The 18,309-nt window shown below is 32.3% G+C and overlaps 1 protein-coding gene across 8 annotated transcripts in view; it reads right to left on the minus strand.

Moving 5' to 3' along the window:
* Positions 1-1,761: 1,761 nt before the first annotated feature.
* The window catches only part of NBEAL1 (neurobeachin like 1), a 109,899-nt gene continuing 93,351 nt past the window's right edge, over positions 1,762-18,309 (minus strand). For 6 of the 8 annotated variants that reach the window (XM_036420685.2, XM_045575607.1, XM_036420683.2 and 3 more), the window contains 10 exons: positions 15,905-16,021; positions 14,741-14,830; positions 12,261-12,370; positions 10,789-10,961; positions 9,770-9,864; positions 7,972-8,088; positions 7,186-7,347; positions 6,152-6,300; positions 4,739-4,874; positions 1,762-4,223 (listed from right to left, as the gene is read on the minus strand). In XM_036420685.2, coding sequence (XP_036276578.1) covers positions 4,122-4,223; positions 4,739-4,874; positions 6,152-6,300; positions 7,186-7,347; positions 7,972-8,088; positions 9,770-9,864; positions 10,789-10,961; positions 12,261-12,370; positions 14,741-14,830; positions 15,905-16,021 — 1,251 coding nt within the window. In that variant the 3' untranslated portion in view covers positions 1,762-4,121. The remainder of the gene's footprint in view (positions 4,224-4,738; positions 4,875-6,151; positions 6,301-7,185; positions 7,348-7,971; positions 8,089-9,769; positions 9,865-10,788; positions 10,962-12,260; positions 12,371-14,740; positions 14,831-15,904; positions 16,022-18,309) is intronic. The other 2 variants (XM_036420686.2, XM_036420684.2) reach the window with 2 other exon arrangements.

Genomic DNA, 18,309 nt, shown 5'->3' on the forward strand with positions numbered 1-18,309 from the left:
AGAGAAACAGTAATTAGGACAAGCTATGTGTCTGGCTGATAAAATAGATTAGATTTAGAAAAGAAAAAGAATATATTTCATTTCTTATGTCACTCAAAAACTCTAACCTAAAGATTGGTTTAAAAACTTATTTATGGAAGACAAGTTTAATGATGTATTTGAAAAGACCAAACTTTACCCAACCCATACTATTATCGAATACATAAGATAGTATTTTTCATATAATCTACACTAATAAAAGAAATATGCAATTTGACTGTATCTCCATGACAACAATAACCAAATCAGGAGTATGCAAATTAATTCACAAATATTGTGGGTTAATTTGCATATGCAGGCACAAAGTGGCCAGATGGGGTGGGATGCCTGTTGTGAGAGGGAGGGCGGGGGGGCAGAGGGAACTACAGGAGTGGTGCTCCTCCGGAAGCAAGGACCTGCAGGCTCCTGGGCAGCTGGAATTCAAGTTAAAATTTTCTTTGCCTATCTTACTCAAGCAATATGTAAAAAAAATCTTAGGTTAAGATTCAACTTACAATTCTAAATTCTAATTAAGTATGAGGATACACTTATTCCTGCAGAAGCAAAACTGATTTTTAATAACAGCTCTTTAAGAATATTTATATGCTTTACATAGGGAAAAAAAGCTTTACTAATGTTCCTTGCTAATGACAAATGAATAATTGGCATTTTATCTCCTACAAAAGCATGTATCCTTTAAAAAAAAGCACTGTGACCTCAAGAAAATTAATACATAGAAACTTATTCATAGCTATCATAAGCTTCACATGCTTACAATATTTTTAATTATTAGAGAGAGATGAGAGAGAGAGATATATTGTTCCATTTATTTATGCATTCATTGGTTGATTCTTGTATGTGCCCTGATGAGACATCAAACCCACAACCTTGGCATATCAGGACAATACTGTAATGAACTGAACAATCAGCCATGGTCCACACTTAAAAATATTTTAAACCAACTGGCTAAGCTTCATTATCATATACTTTCCTAAATTTTCATGTAACGGTCTATTTTATCTTTTCTCCTCTAATTTTAACTAAGCAAATGACAAAATACTAACTGGGGATAGTTGAAAAGAGATGTATTATTTTATCTTCTCTCCTCCAATTTTAAGAAAATGAAAATACTAATTGAGAATTGGAAAAGAGCTTATAAAGCTTTTTTATTCTCTAAGTGAGCACAGTTATATGTTTTCATACCTAACCTTACTTTCTAAAAGTAAAATCATATCTTACTATAAATATCTCATTAATAGAATGCTGAGAATTTTATTTCCATCATTACCATTGTCAACTATCAAGAAACAAAAGCAAATGAAAAGTACTGTAGACTTTATAACAGACAAGTTGAGATGTATTCATTAACTGAAATGTCCACCTGTTAGTCCATTCTAATGATATTGTTAATATCTCCCATTATATAATATAGGAATAATTTATATGGATAGTATCTAAATACACCAGAATCTCCCAAAATACATCTTTCCTGTGATTATCTAGCGATTTTGATTTTTTAAAATATATTTTTATTGATTTCAGAGAGGAAGGGAGAGGGAGAGATAAACATCGATGATGAGAGAAAACCTCTGATCGGCTGCCTCCTGCACACCCCCTACTGTGGATCGAGCCCGCAACCTGGGCATGTGCCCTTGACCAGAATCAAACCTGGGACCCTTCTGTCCTCAGGCCGACACTGTTATCCACTGAGCCAAACCAGCTAGGGTTATCTAGTGATTTTTAATTCACTGGACTAACCTGTTTAAAGGAGAAATATATTATTCAACCAATGGTTCTACTATATTTGCTTATTTTAATAGATACACTTTAAGTTCTGTTCCTCCAGACTGTTGCTAGTATTCTCAAAGATTTACTTCAAAATTCTACATTTTGGGTTTTTACTTTTGGACAGAGTAATATAAAGTATAATTCCTCTGCTCTGCTCATTTGTCAGTGCAGGTAGGATATCTATTTTACTGTGAACAAAGCTGCCTACTTGTGCTATAAAATGAGTACTGCTTGTTCAGTTCCTCCATCTAAAAAGCAGCTAAGTAAAAACCATAAATTTAGGAATTTCCCTTGGTAATCTAAATTAAACTTTTTGTAACTTGTAAGCATCTAAAATAATTTTCAAAACCAGTATTAAATGACCTTAAATGAAGAAACATCCTTCTATCAAAATATTAGGATAAATAATAAGAAGAAAATTTGTAGTGTTAATTTAGAAAGATTTTTTTACAGATCAACATTTAAAATACCAAAAAGCAATCATGTTAGTCTGCTAACTTGAAACCACATAAAAAATGTAAGATAAAAATTAAAATAGAATGATAAAACTAATAGAAGTAATAAATATCAAAAAACTTCATAATTATCTCTATTGACTTGAGACATTTTCACCCAAATTCCTCAAGAAGGAAACCTATACATTTACATATGTTCTATTTTACAGTTACTGCACCAACTTATTTCAGTGTTATTTATCTCAAACAGCACTGTTTTTTACTGAATAAAATAGGAGTTAAAATAATTAGGAAGAAATTATTCGAATACACAACCTTTTATTAGTTAAGACGCAGATAAAATCTACTCAAAAAGCTTCCCTAAACAGAATCCTTTACTTCTTATAAATTTTTACTCATTCACAGAGTTATAAAGAAAAGGATAGTAGATACTGTGGGTACCAGGAGAGAAGAATTGGTAAGAGAAAACTTTTTAAAGATTCAATTGAGATGACAGTTGATATAAGGAAATCTATGATTTGTGGGATGAAAAAGAATATTCTTATTTTAAGAAGCTATTAGTGTAGAAAATATCTTTTTTTTCTCCTGACCACAGACCCCTTTAAGAAAGCGATACCACTATTCATTCCAAAAAATTTTCTCACTATCTCAAGGGATTCATAAATGCCCCCAAACTCATAGAATCTCAAATTAATGACACTCAGAGTTGTAAAAGCTCTCTGATCTAATTCAAGAAATGACCTTATAAAAGCACTAGGTTTAACATTCTTTTTGAATTCCAAAATAAATCTATCAACCTTTTACTGTAAAATCTTAAATAAAGCATAATGTAACATTTAGCTATGCATAATAAAAATAACTGTAATTCTAAAAGTTACACATAACATGAAATAGAAATGTGTATCTTTAAAAATTACTATATCTAAATGACTAGTTTAAGTTATACATATCTTCCCCATTAATACATCTATCATGTGGAAGACCTACTGAGAAATGTAATATATTTGGGTATTATTGCTAACTCTTCTATTATCAGGGGAAAACGAAGTATTCACTTAGTAAAGAAAAAGTCAAGAAATTTTGAACTTTGAAGATATAAATTGTGCTGCAAATGTTTCTACGGTAAGGACCCAATTGTCAAAATTATAATCAGCATTTTGTATCTCTAGTTTCTCTTATTCCTACTCAACCTTTATTATTTAATAATAATAATACATTTCAATAAAATCTTACTAGTGATTTGCTTAAGTAGTAGTGGAATGAACCAATGTACCAGTTTCAATAGACTTTTTTTCAACTAATCAGGAAAATCTGGAATTTATACAGAGTTATGAAAATACAAGTATGCAACAAATACCTTTAAAATATTACTTCAATCAGGAGATCCAAGTAAATTGACTCTTTTAAAAATATGGTGGTCAGTAAATAGAAAAATGATTAAAGAATATATTAAAAGCCATGTCTTTCAACCGTCTTATTTGTACTTTTATTAGATTTACTTTAAATATTGCTATTTAGAATAAGTATATTAAGTATAACTTAATTTTTTAGAAGTTTCTTTTTCAAAATGGACTAATGATCATTAAAATAGAGCATTGAATATAATAAAGTAAATTTTCTAAAATCTATCATAGTGCGGGCCAAGAATTAGTTAAATAGAATAATGTTAACCAGAAATTTTTAACGTGAATAATAATACAACAGATATCTTTATACATATACCATACCAAATTTTGGTAATCCCTAAGTAATTTTCAGGGATAAAACCCTGAAACATTTCCGACAGTTGGTAGATGTGGTTAAAGTGACAAAGCAGTAAGTTGAGTTTCAGTTCCCCATGAGAGAAGATGGAAATAACAATCAGTTGGAATCTTGAGTATTATATTCAGTTTCTCCAGATGAAATCTGGCTGAGTCGCTTGCTCGATCCCCACAATTTTCGAGAAAGCTGCCCTGAACGCATCTGTTTAAAATAATCCAGAGAAAAGAAGAATAACTATTATTAAGGAAAGAGAATAAAATAAATTTCTTATTCATACAAAGTAACAGAGGAAAATTGCCAAATGTGTGCTTTCAACCATATAATATAATCAACACTCGTGAATACTACTAATTTTAACCTTTTTATTGCCCTTTGAAAAATCATTTTTAAAATTTGTTTGTCCAAATATATATACTAGTATATATATTTAAATTGATTTCAGAGAAGAAAGGAGAGGGAGATATAGAAACATCAATGATGACAGAGAATCACTGATCAGCTGCCTCCTGCACACCCCCAACTAAGAATCGAGCCCACAACCAGGCACGTATCCTTGACCAGAATCAAACCTAGGATACTTCAGTCTGCAGGCTGACGCTCTATCCATGGAGCCAAACAGCTAAGACTATAACAGATATTTTTGATTCAGTTGGAATGAAGAAGAACCAAAGAAATCCCCCAAATTATGGCAAATGAAATTCTTAACAAGGTTTTACCTCAGCTGGCTTGCCAACACCCACTATAATCAATTTGCCATCTTCTAATCCTACCAGAATATGGCTATATTCTTTGGTTACAGAAACACAATGGATAGGCATTCTCATGGATAATGGGGTGACACTGGGATTCAAACTAAAAGAGAAATAAAAAACACACACATAAATACATGTGTACATAAATACAATATTATATAAATATATAATAGATTCTTAGAATTTTATTCCTGAAGTTAACTTAATAATAACCTAGTTGTGTATTTTAATTTTAGAGATGTGGGATTTAGGTTCAGAAAGTCTGAGTGCCTCACACAAGGGTCCACATTTATAGCATTACTTAAAAGAGATCTTTTCTTTATTTTCAACATCTGTTTTTCTTCTAACCATATATATGAGCGCTTATTAAATGACGTTTATCTTGCTGATTAACAAGTTAAAGTTGAATAAGAAGGGTAAAAGCTCAAAAAATATATGTGGGGGGGATAAGGTCAATAAAATTGGTCTATTTACTTTACCTTAAAAGATATAATATGTAAAACATATAAAATAGTATGATAAAATAATACACATTTAAAATTTCATATGAAATATAATACACCATTAGAAAAAATACCCACAACTTTTATTATTAGAGAATAAAGAACCTTATGATGTAATGAATATTCTACACTAACCTGCTAAAATAGCCCATTGATTTTTCTAATTTGGAATTTTCTTAAAAATGCCCTGCAAGTAAGGTTGTAAAACAAAATGTTGGAATAATATGTTGGAGTGCTCTACCACAGAAGAAAGATAAAAATGAGAAGGGAAATACAAAAACAGAAAAGAGATGTTGGTTATAGAAGTAATTCTGATTGAATGCATTAAGATAGACCATCTTGGATCAGGAAATAATTTAGAAAAAACTGTTTTTGGAAAAGCCAAAACAGTTTGAGGAATATAAATAAGCCACAATAAGTTTCTTTATAAAGAGAAAAAAGAATATGTAAGCATATAGGAAACATAAAACATATCCACTATTCAAACTTCCTTCTCCATCACTGCATTAAATAATAAGATTCTCCACCAATTTTATCTCCACACACACAATCATAAAGAGACACATTAGCCTTTAAAATACTTTAGTTTTACCACAATTTAAAAAATATTTTTAAAACCCCTAACTTTAGTTTGTGAAAATTCAAACTGTAATTGGACAAATTTCCAAATCTATAATTGTGGTAAAATATACCTAGTATAAAATGTTTACATTTAAAAAAATGCACATCTATACTTTACTAATCCAGAAATAAATTAGCTTCATTTTTTTCATAGTTACTAAAAAAAAAAAAGGCATGTTCATAATAAACTGCAAACCAAAATGTTAGAAACCTTAGAGTAATAATTTTTACTTCAATAATTCTTATTATTTACCTGTGGAGATCTCTTATTGACAGAAACCCTTGTAAACTACCCATGACAATGTGTTCTCCAATTATGCATATATCTGATACTTGTTCCTTCAGGACTTGAGATCCTAGACACTTTCCATTTACAGAAAACAGATGCAATGCATTCTTATCCTGCAAAGATTAGATGAAGAAAATTATCTCAATTTAAAACTGAGTTTTAATACTGTTAATTAAAACTATATAACAGAATGATTATTAGATTTAAAATATTGGAATAAACACATGGTTATATTTTAAGAGAAAGTACAATATAATTACTCTAGTAATTTCAAATCAGACTGCCATGTAAATAAATACTAAATAAGAATTCTTCTGCCGAAACCGGTTTGGCTCAGTGGATAGAGCGTCGGACTGCAAACTGAAAGGTTGCGGGTTCAATTCTGGTCAAGGGCATGTACCTTGGTTGCAGGCACATCCCCAGTAGGGGGTGTGCAAGAGGCAGCTGATCGATCATTCTTTCTCATCGATGTTTCTAACTTTCTATCCCTCTCTCTTCCTCTCTGTAAAAAAATCAATAAAATATATCTAAAAAAAAAAAGAGAACTCTTCTTACTCTTTCAAAAGAATTAAAACCTCATCCAGTAAAAACCAAAAAACAAAAACAAAAACAAAAAAAATCCCCCTACATTCTTAAAACAAATATAAATTCTCTTAATATTTTAAAAAAGCTTTATCACTGCAAGTAAACATATAAAATTTATGGTTTGTATATGTATACCCTGTCTTGGCAATAAGAAATTATTACATAACCAGAAATTATTTTTGAAATAATATATTTTGTAGGACAAAAGAAATCCCTAAAACAAAATACAAACATGAGGCTGAGATTGTGATAGGGTAAGGTAATTATATGGAATGAACAAATTGGATAAAAGGAAAACACATTCTTTTTAAAATATGGTTTTCTTCCCTCCTTCAAAATGTTTCATATATATAATGTAGGAAGGAAAAAAACAAGCTTATAGTCAAGCCCTACTGCATGAAACTGGTAGATACCTTGAGGGTGGTCTTTTCTTCAATGCTGGAGTAGATGACAATATGACCTTCCCAGGATATGGCCAAATTGGGAATGGTCAGGAGCAGAGAACTCTCACAAGGTGGTCGTAAAGTCCTCAGGTACTGACCTTTCTGAATAGTATGTATAAGCACAGTGCCATCCTACACACAGAAAATATTAGAAAATGAAAAAGAAAAAAAGACACCAAAATAGAAAAAAGAAAGTGGACTGGATAAATATGGGAAACGAACTGAGAAAGTGATTATTCCACCAAGTACTTGAGGAAAAATTCCAATCTTGAAATTTCAAATAGTATTTTATTTCTTAAAATGCCCTATTATCCTTAAATAATAAGACCAGTAAATTCCCAAAATAAAGTTGTCTAAATTTCTTTCTGCAGTTTTCTAGTTTTGCAAAGTCCTACACAGAATAAAAAGTTCTATACTTTTATCAATTCCCCTACAAAAAATTTAAATATAAATATTGCTCTACCCCTGGCCAGGTTGCTCAGTTGTTTGGAACATCATTCCGTATACCAAGAGTGAGGTTCAATTCCTGGTCAGGGCTTATACCCAGATAATAGGTTCAATCTCCTGTGGCTATGTAGTATATGGGAGGCAACAAATCAATGTTTCTTTCTCATCTCTCTCTCTCTCTCATTTCTCTCTCTTCCCCTTCCTCTCTCTCTCGTCTCTCTCAAATAAATTAAATAACATATCCATGGATAAGGATTAAACAAATATTATATATAGAAAAATTAGCATTTCTTAAAGGTGAAATCTTACCCTTGATCCTGACACTGCCATGTCAAGCTCAGTGCTGATGCCGACACTCAGTACCTCATCAGTGTGTCCATAAAGAATCTGAAAGGGTTTAGATGCTAAACCCACAGGAACACCTCCCTAATATTGAAACAGAAAAGCAAAGGTAATTGCCTTGTAGACTACTTCCTGCTAAAATATTTTATGTTGTATTTAAACTGTCTAATTACAAACTAACATTGCAACTAGTTCTAACCACTGACTGTGTTCACATTACTCATTCTTGTTTCTCCTTGGGTTCTAAAATTACTCTCAATATTTGGTAGCTCAAAAGTTAATATCTGAATAGTTTCAAAGTTGATTATTTTGGATTAATTTTAACAGGTATATTGTTTGCCCTTTTCTACAAGTTTATTCTCCCTTCACTTCAAAGAAATGTTTTCTATTATATTTCTCAACACTTTCTCTTTTTCATTAATTTGAGTACCTATTTAGGAACATCAATTATCTTTATATTGACTTTGCTGATTTCAATAGTAATCACTCTTTATCTAATAGCTTTAATTATTTTGTTTTTTACACTAATTCTACCTTCCATGCTAATATTATTTTTAGTCACATCAAATTTGACCCTTACTACTTATTCTTTGGATTTTGTATATTTGTAATGGCAATGGTTTGGATCTCAGTTTGATTCTTTTGCAATTTCCGTTTTTATCTTGAAATGGTATTTTATAATTTAATTTCCGAGGTTTTATTTTATTGAATCAATACTTTTTTTTTGTTGTTGTTGATACTATTACAGATGTCCCCCATTTTACCCTCCTTTGTACACCTCCACCCAGACCTCGCCCTCCCTTCCCTCTGGTCCTCACCACACTGTGTGTGTGTCCCTGGGCTATGCATATATGTTCTTTGTCTATTCTCTTCACGTTCTTTATCCATTCCATCCCACCCAACCCCCTCTGATATCTGTCAGTCTGTACCATGTATCCATGAATCAGGCTGTTTTTTTGTTCATCAGTTTATTTTGTTCATTAGAATCCACATGTAAATGACATCATATTATTTCTCTCTCTCTGAGTGACTTATTTTGTTTAATAATCTCCAGGCCAATCCATGCTATTGCAGAAGGTTAGGAGTTCCTTCCTTTTGACAGACATGTAATATTCCATTGTGTAAATGTAGCAGTTGTTTTTTTTTTTTTAATCCATTCATCTATTAATGTACACTTAAACTGTTTCCAGATCTTGACTATTGTGAATAATGCTGCTATGCACATAGGGATCATATATTCGTTCTGATTGGTATTTTGGAATTCTTAGGATTTATTCCAAGAAGTGGGATCACTAGGTCAAAAGGCAGTTCAATTTTTAATTTTTAAAAGAAATTCATACTGTTTTCCCCCAACAGTGCACTAGGGTTCCCTTTTCTCCACATCCTCGCCAGCACCTGCTTGTTGATTTATTAATGGTAGGTAGCCATTTTTGTAGGTGTTGAGTTTATGTCTCATTGTGGTTTTAGTTTGCATCTCTCTTACGATTAGTGACTCTGAGCATTTTTTCATATGTCTATTGGTCATCTGTATGTCTTCTTTGGGAGTATTTGGAAAATAATAGGGGATAAAAGGTAAAGAACCAGACAATAAACCTAGGATAAAATGTAGTGATTTAGGTCAGGACAGAATGAGGGCAAAAGAATACAAAGGAGCTCAAATAATCATTCTATGCCAGAGAAGAATTCACTATTCTAATTAGAACATTTCAATAGTATTCCCAAGGTGAATCTCTGACCTAAACAGAGTATTTAAATGTGTAACTACCTGTTGTGTTATTTGCCATATCATACATGTAGTATCTCTGGAACCAGAAATCAAATGTATTCCACAGTAATCTGTAGCTAAACAAGTCACAATATCTGCAAGAAAAAATAAAAACAAAAAAGGTAAATTAAATTGCTTGGTTTTGCTGGAATGGAACAGGCAATTTTAGTTTATGCTAAAACTATTACTAAATCAGTTGTTCTAATAGAGAAATATAGAACTGGCTTTGGAAAAGCACCGAGAAGAGTGGCACGGAAAGGCAGCAGTATTAAAATCACACACGAGAGCTTTCTTTGGGGCCACCCTTCTACGAGGGAGAAGTGTAGACACAGGACAGGGAAATGCCTGTCAGAATCATGGCAGAAGGTTTGTAGCTTGAAATGGAGCCCCAGTAAATTCTGATATGTTTCTCTGCTCTCTCATCCCCATTCACCTTTTACTCTCATTTGGAACTGTAATCCTATACAACATATGTGACCTTAACCAATGTAGTACATAATATACCATAGATTTTCAATATAAAATACTTTCTTTCCTAAATTTAATTATTAAGTTTATTAGGGGAAAATCTACTCATTTTATACTTATATTGAACACTAAGACACTAAGAAGTACCAGGTAAAAGAACATTCAACAATTTTACCTTTTTCATGGTTTAACAAAGTAATAGGACAGTTGATGTACTATTCAACTATGACAGATTTTTTCTTCTTACCACTTTGTCTTAAAATTCTTATTTCTATCAACAAATTTTTAAAGACTTTAGCCTAACATCTTTAAGATACTATAAAGCTGTATTTAATTTATAAGGTGGTTAATATACCCAAAATATATTAGACACTCTTAAAGAAAGCATACAATATATATAACACTGCTCTATCAAAAAGTACACTCAGCTTCAAAGGTAAAATGTAATTTTTTTCCTAATAAGTATGTACTACTTTTTTTTTTCTCTTCCTTTTATAGTTAAAAAAAATAGAGACATTTTGGAGTTGGGGGAGAAAAATGTTAATGCTTACCCATATGTCTGATATTGTGTGAAATAATTTTGCCTTTTGTAAGTGACATCACTTGAATGCTATTATCCCAATGTCCAGCACTGAAAAGCAACTTTGCATCATGTGACACTATAAATAGCTTAGAAGTGATCTCCAGCCCTGGAGCAAAAGGACCATTCAGAGTACGCTGAGTTCTGTAAACACAATTAAATATTAGATTTTTCCTTTAAAGATCACTTAGACTTTAACTATTTTTTTAACATCTCTAAAAAAGAAATAAAATGTCTGTTCGATCTTCAATTTGAAATGTCTATTAATAAATGATTAAGACTTTCAGAAAATACATTAATCTTACTTTATACTTTTCATAAAATAAAATTTTATACAACAAAGCCTCAAGGATTAAGCATAAATAAATTGAAATTGGTAAAGGTGTAAAAAAATTTAAATCTTGCTTTTCAAAGCCAATTTTGTAAATAGTAGCCTCTCAGTACAGGTTTGATAAAAGTAGGTTTACCATTATAATACATAATATAATTAAAAATAATAATACAAGAACAAACTGCCTGTGTTTTATGTACTCACAACAGTAAACCTACTTTTTGTCCAACCCTGTATAAAGATAAAGTCAGAAATTGTCTACGGCCATACCACCCTGAACGCGCCCGATCTTGTCTGATTTCGGAAGCTAGGCAGGGTTGGGCCTGGTTAGTACTTGGATGGGAGAAACAAACTGAAACTGGGATCTACTAACACAAAGACATAAATATGTATCCAACAATAAATACCCATGAAGATCATTTTCCATTCCAACCAAAGAAAGCGTATGGGTTTTATCTGTTTGCCACTGAAATACCTGTGCCCTTAGCCAACCTAAATTCTGCAGAAAGATACAAAGAAGTGATTATACTTCATTGTGTGTTATGAATAATGAGGGCCAATTCTGACCCTTCATTCAGCTCCAAACCTTTATTATTCAGTGTTAATTTACTGACGGTATACTTTGGGCAAAGCAAAACAGTACTAAGTCTTACGTGGGATAAGAAGGAAAAGACATTGACTCTAATAAATATAGCTAAAACAACTCAAGAATAAGGAATAATTCAACTGAACTCAGAATGTAGCCTTTGAATATTTTAAAAGATAACTAAGGTAAATAATAAAGTCTTATTACACAAAACATATTGAGGTAAAATTGAACAATAAAAATAATGACAATTAAGTCTAAAAACTATTCCCAATAATTTGTGCTTCCATAATGGTATGCTAGAAATTATTTTGTCTTTAAGCTGGTGTCAAGTCAGGGAAAAGGAAGAAGGAAGATAGAAAGGAGGGAAGGAAGAGAGGAAGAAATAAACAATAAGAGGAAAAAAGGAGAGAGAAAATCTGGATGTATACAATATTACTTTAAAAATAAAACCAATCAATCAAGCTAGTTGTTTTTCTAGGTAATAAGTATTATACCTGACTTATTTAAATGTTCATTTACTTACTTTGGATTTGTTACAGTTTGATCCTTGAAAAATGTAAAGTAATTAGAAATGTTTCTGTCATAAGGTAGCCATCCATGGGTTCCAATAACATAATTCATGCTCACTGTTATCTAGAAAAAGAACATATGAAGAGGAAAATTAAATGAAAGATTAAAGAAAGCAACAGAGAATAATTAAGTGCTCACATGATATAATCAGAAATTAGAACTTATTGTTAAAATCTCACAAAGTGAATATTTTCTTTTAAAAAATAAAATATTTTTGACCTAGCTGGTTTGGCTCAGTGGATAGAGCATGGGTCTGTGGACTGAAGGGTCCCAGGTTCGATTCCCATAAAGGGCACATGCCCGGGTTGCAGGCTCAGTCCCCAATTAGGGGCGTGCAGGGGGCAGGCAGCCAATCAATGATTCTCTCTCATCATTGATGTTTCTCTCTCTCCCTCTCTGAAATATATATAATGAAAAGCTTTTCTCCACTATGATTATAAAAATAGGAGATTACAAAAAAGAAAATCAGATACCTTTAAAAAAAAATACAGGTATTAAATCTGAAAAATCACAAGAATTCTACCACTCAAAAAATACTATTATTATTTTTGTATCTTTCCCAAACTTGTTTTTTCTAAGTAAATATATAATATGCATAATTAGAAAAACAGGTCTAATCCTGGAATCTCTAACTTTCATTCTGTTGTACTCTATTTTTATAATTACTAAGTGACAAAACTGGAGTAAGCCAGACCTAGGTTTGGTACACATGCCAGAATCCCAGATCCCTTACTTGCTAGCTCTGTGACTTTAAGCAAGTTACTTCTGAGTTTTTTGTTTTGTTTTGTTTTTAATATATTTTATTGATTTTGTACAGAGAGGAAGGGAGAGAGGAAGGGAGAGTTAGAAACATCGATGAGAGAGAGTCATCGATTAGCTGCCTCCTGCACACCCCCTCCTGGGGATATGCCCGCAACCAAGGTACATGCCCTTGACCGGAATCGAACCCGGGTGCCCTCAGTCCCCAAGCCGACGCTCTATCCATTGAGTTAAACCGGTCCCGGCACTTCTGAGTTTTAATTTCTCATCTGTAGAACAGTAATAATACTGCTCATCCTACAGAATATTTAAGTGGACTAATTGACAAAATCATTTAAAGCACTCACTAGCATGTGCTGCAAGTAAATCATAATCAATTCTGTATTACTTCTCGTTTTCCTAATTATTACTACTAAATGATAAATTTTAATACCTAAGATGTTATACTCTCTTTTCTTATACAAAGTTTTCTCATATTTTCACATATTTATTATTCCAAATAAACTTTAAAATTATAGAAACTACTTAAAATAAAAGCTATATAAAAAATGAAAAATTCATTTCTATACTTGGTCAAATTCTACAAAAATTCTATTTTTTTTAAACTGAAAATGGAACTCCCATTTGACCCAGTAATCCCACTCCTAGGAATATATCCCAAGAAACTAGAAACACCAATCAGAAAGGATATATGCACCCCTATGTTCATAGCAGCACAATCTACAATAGCCAGAATTTGGAAACAGCCTAGGTGCCCGTCAGCAGATGATTGGATCCAAAAACTATGGTACATCTACACAATGGAATACTATGCTGCCATAAAGAAGAAGGAATTCTCATCATTTGCAGCAACCTGGATGGAATTGGAGAACATCATGCTGAGTGAAATAAGCCAATCAATGAAAGAGAAACACCACATGACCTCACTCATTTGTGGATAATAAAGAGCATTATAAACTGATGAACCAAAAGATAGATATAGAGACAGTAAAGCAACAAGCAGATTGTCAAATTACAGCGGGGAGGGGAGGAGGATCTGGGGGAGATAATAGATCAACCGAAGGACTTGTATACATGCATATAAGTACAACCAATGGACATAAAACTATGGGGAGGGAGGGGATATGGGGGAGGGAGGGAGGGGGGCAAAAAAAAATCATTAAAATATGTAAAATAAATAAATTAATTAATTAAAAAAAAAAAGATATAATATAAAACTACAAACCACCAAGCAAAATAAAAATATGCTATCTGGTGAATTCTCTAACCTTTGGGAAGCCTGTAACTAGACTGGACATAAAGAATAATCTACAGGTCCACAGAGTTATGAGGTAGACAGAGATGCAAGAAAAAGTGCTTTGTAAACCACAGGTTGCTATTCAAATATGAATAGGGGCCTACCCCGCTTTGTCATGCAAGGGGGAGGTGATGGATATATATATGGATAAACTCATTAGTAATGCAGTTAATACAGTAAAATGTATTTCTGTTACCCACCAGAGAGCACTGGTAGGTTCTCCATAAATGCACAAATATACACTGAATTCAGTCAAAAAAAAAAAAAAAAAATTCTATTTTTTTTAAAGGCTTTAAAATTTTTTCACTTTCTAATTTTTTTGGTAAGTTGTAATATACATATATATGGCAATGTGCAAAAAGTATAAAACAACTTACCAGTAACTCAGGACTGCCTTGAGACATAAAAGAACGAGACTGACTTTTGGGGACAATGGCCTTTATTAGTGGAATACCATCACTAATTCCCTAGAAAATACAAGAGAGAGGTTTAGTGGTTGATTCTGTTTATCTTTCTTAGGCACAAACGATTGAAAACTGTTTCTGTAAATAAGAATGAATTATGTGACACAGTATTTTACTCTATTAAAACTTATTTAATTAAAAAATGTAGGAAAGATATTTCCAGGGGTCCTCAAACTTTTTAAAGTGGGGGCCAGATCCCGGTCCCTCAGAGAGCTGGAGGGCCGGACTATATGAACTACTAATTCCTACTGTAACACCTTGGCTGCGCTCACTGCCCAAAAAACCTGGCGGGCCGGATCAGACTCCTCTGCGGGCCGCATGTGGCCCGCGGGCCGTAGTTTGAAGACGCCTGTATACCATATTTGAATGGCACAATTGTAACTTCTGAAACCCACCACCTTCTTGTATTCCACTCCTCTGCTGTTTCTTTAGATGTATATAGCCAGAGTCTATTATGCAAACCTTTAAGAAAGTTTACCAATCTCTCTGCATTACATGCAAGGTACCGCCTTTTCTATATACATCTCTGAATGACTCTTATTAACTTTTAGCCAAAAGATTTACTATTACCTGTCCTATCCAAATTCATAGATACAAATGCATTTCATAACCACATTATGAATTATTCAAAGTAATTTAGTATGTATATTTAAACAATTAAAGTGGAAGGAAATCTTTCAATTACATAATTATCTTGTTTTATCCAACTACTCTTCATATAAGCAATTAAAAATCTGACTTATTCGTCCATATTTTATAGATGAGCAGACATTATAATTAAGAGTTATTTTACATTCCCTCTATCACCATCTCAATTTACAGAAAGAGCAATTTAAATAAAATATTTATTCTTCCTTGCCAGGAAAATGTGAAATAGAAGAAAAAAGCCAAGAGGAACAAGTCAGACAAAAGCATTCAATAAGATTGTTTTAAAAATCCAAGAAGAGATAATTCAGAATTATTTACTACTTTGGATTAAATATTATAATCCACTCCCTATATTGAAGAATAAAAGGAACACTGAGGCGTATAGAATTCACAGAGAAAACTCTCTGACATTACCAAGTTGGATATTACCTCTATAAAAAATGACTTGAGTTCAGAGAGGTGTTGAAATAGGTTTAGGGTTGAAGTCTCGGTTTTGGTCTGCTTCTGCATTGCTTCCTCTGCTGATAATCTAGGAGGGTGTGGTTCCTTTAAAATAATTTTAAGGAAAAATAATTTCATAATTATATTAAGACATCTCTCACTGTATTCCTCCCAACATACTGGGCTCTAGCTATAATATAACAGATTACATACCATGCACTATTCCCAATTCCAGGTCATTGCTCAGACTGCTCCCTCCCTACCATCTTCATTTCTAGAAAACTCTGCTTCTACTTTAAAGTTTTTCCTACAGGTATCTTCCTAGATATCTAAGTCAGAATTAATTATTCTCATATTATTTTCCTGAGCACTTTATTTGATATTTTATTTAGCACTTATTTCTATGTTGGATTACATATACTTGTTTTTTTATCTCTGTCTTCCTAAATTTTGGTAAAATTAAAGGCATTATTCAAAAGCAAAAAATTATAATATGGGTGAATTTTAATTCCTGAAATAAGGTAAAAATGTCAATACTATCAGAATCAATTTATAGATTCTCTCTCATCATTGATGTTTCTCTCTCTCCCACTCTGAAATAACAAAAAATATGTGTGTGTGTGTGAGTGTGTGTGTGTTTGTATATATATATATATATAGTTTTTGTTTTTGTTTTTGTTTTTTTAATGAAAAGCTTTTCTCCACTATGATTATAAAAGTAGATTACAAAAAAGGAAAATCAGATACCTTTAAAAAAATTCCAGATATTAAATCTGAAAAATCACAAGAATTATACCACTCAAAAAATACTATTATTATTTTTGTATCTTTCCCAAACTTGTTTTTTCTAAGTAAATTTATAGATATTACTGCATTTCTTTTAAAATAAAATATTCTTTTTTAAGGTTAATGTAGGAGACATGGAACAGTATTATCTTTATAAATAAAAAGAAAATGACAAATCAAGTTAACATTCCAAAGGCTCAGTTAAAATGCAGAATAAATTTTATCTAAAAGGGTAAAAAAAAATTTTATATGTATTTTATTGATTTTTTACAGAGAGGAAGGGAGAGAGAGAGTTAGAAACATCGATGAGAGAGAGTCTTCGATCAGCTGCCTCTTGCACACTCCCCACTGGGGATATGCCTGCAACGAAGGTACATGCCCTTGACCGGAATGGAACCTGGGACCTTTCAGTCCGCAGGCCGACGCTCTATCCACTGAGCCAAACTGGTTTCGGCTAAAAGGATAAATTTTTATCTAAAAGGTTTTTTACTTCTGTTTTCCTAAATCTCCTTCACAAAATATTAGATTATAGGTAATAGATATGACAGCTCTACGTACTTCAATACTTAACTCTCAATTATTCACTTTATTTTTTTTTAAAGATTGATTTTTGTGTCTCTTTTGTAGAGTAATAAAGACAAATTAGCACTACTCTTACTAAAAAAAAAAATTAATGGTGCAAAACATTAAAGAATCTATTTCAAAGCCCAATGAAGTGTTCTGTTTTATTGTTACTTTTGCCTTCTGTTTCAATCAGCAGTTAAAGAATAAAGCACTGAGGGGAGTGGGGGATTGGAATGGGGGTTTAAGACAAATATGTGATACCTTAATCAATAAAGAAATTAAAAAAAAAATAAAGCACTGAATTTAAATATGACTATTATGTAAGAATCAATGTTGGAGGCTTTAAATAAACTGCTGCTAAGGAATAATAGGCATTATAAAATTTAGTCTGATAATTGAAAAAACAAAAGTACATCAATCACCCAGAGTATAGACCACTATTGAAATAACTAGAGATTTCAATTCAATGAACATTTACTGCACACATAACATATATCAGAAAGATACAAAATGAAGAAGAGAAGATTGCTGCTTTTCTGTTTACTAGAGGCCCGATGCATGAAGATTCACACAAGAATGGGCCATCCTTCCCCTGGATGCTGGACCGCCTTCACTCAGGCCAGAGCTGCCTTTTCACCTTCCCACTCTGTCCAGAGACCCCGAGCTGCTGGGGTGGTGAGGAACATATGGCGACAAGGCTAACATCTGCCCAGGCTGCTCAGCACCTGTGTATACAAATTAACCCACCATCTTTGTTGGGTTGATTTGCATATTTACTCCTGATTGGCTGGTGAGTGTTGCAAATATACACTCAATTTGCATCTTTTTCTTTTATCAGTATAGATAATATAGTGAGCCAAAAAAAATTATATATAACTAAGGCAGAAAGTGTCAAAATTAGGATATAAATAATAGCACAAAGAATATGAAAAAAGAGATTTTGTTCAACAAGGAAACTTGCAGCTATAAATTCAGAAGAAATATGGCATGATAGAGTCACATTCTAATTGTGTAAACTTGGAAAAACTACTATCTGATTTCTC

This window comes from Pipistrellus kuhlii, unplaced genomic scaffold (assembly GCF_014108245.1).
Source record: "Pipistrellus kuhlii isolate mPipKuh1 unplaced genomic scaffold, mPipKuh1.p scaffold_m20_p_7, whole genome shotgun sequence".
NCBI lineage: Eukaryota > Metazoa > Chordata > Mammalia > Chiroptera > Vespertilionidae > Pipistrellus > Pipistrellus kuhlii.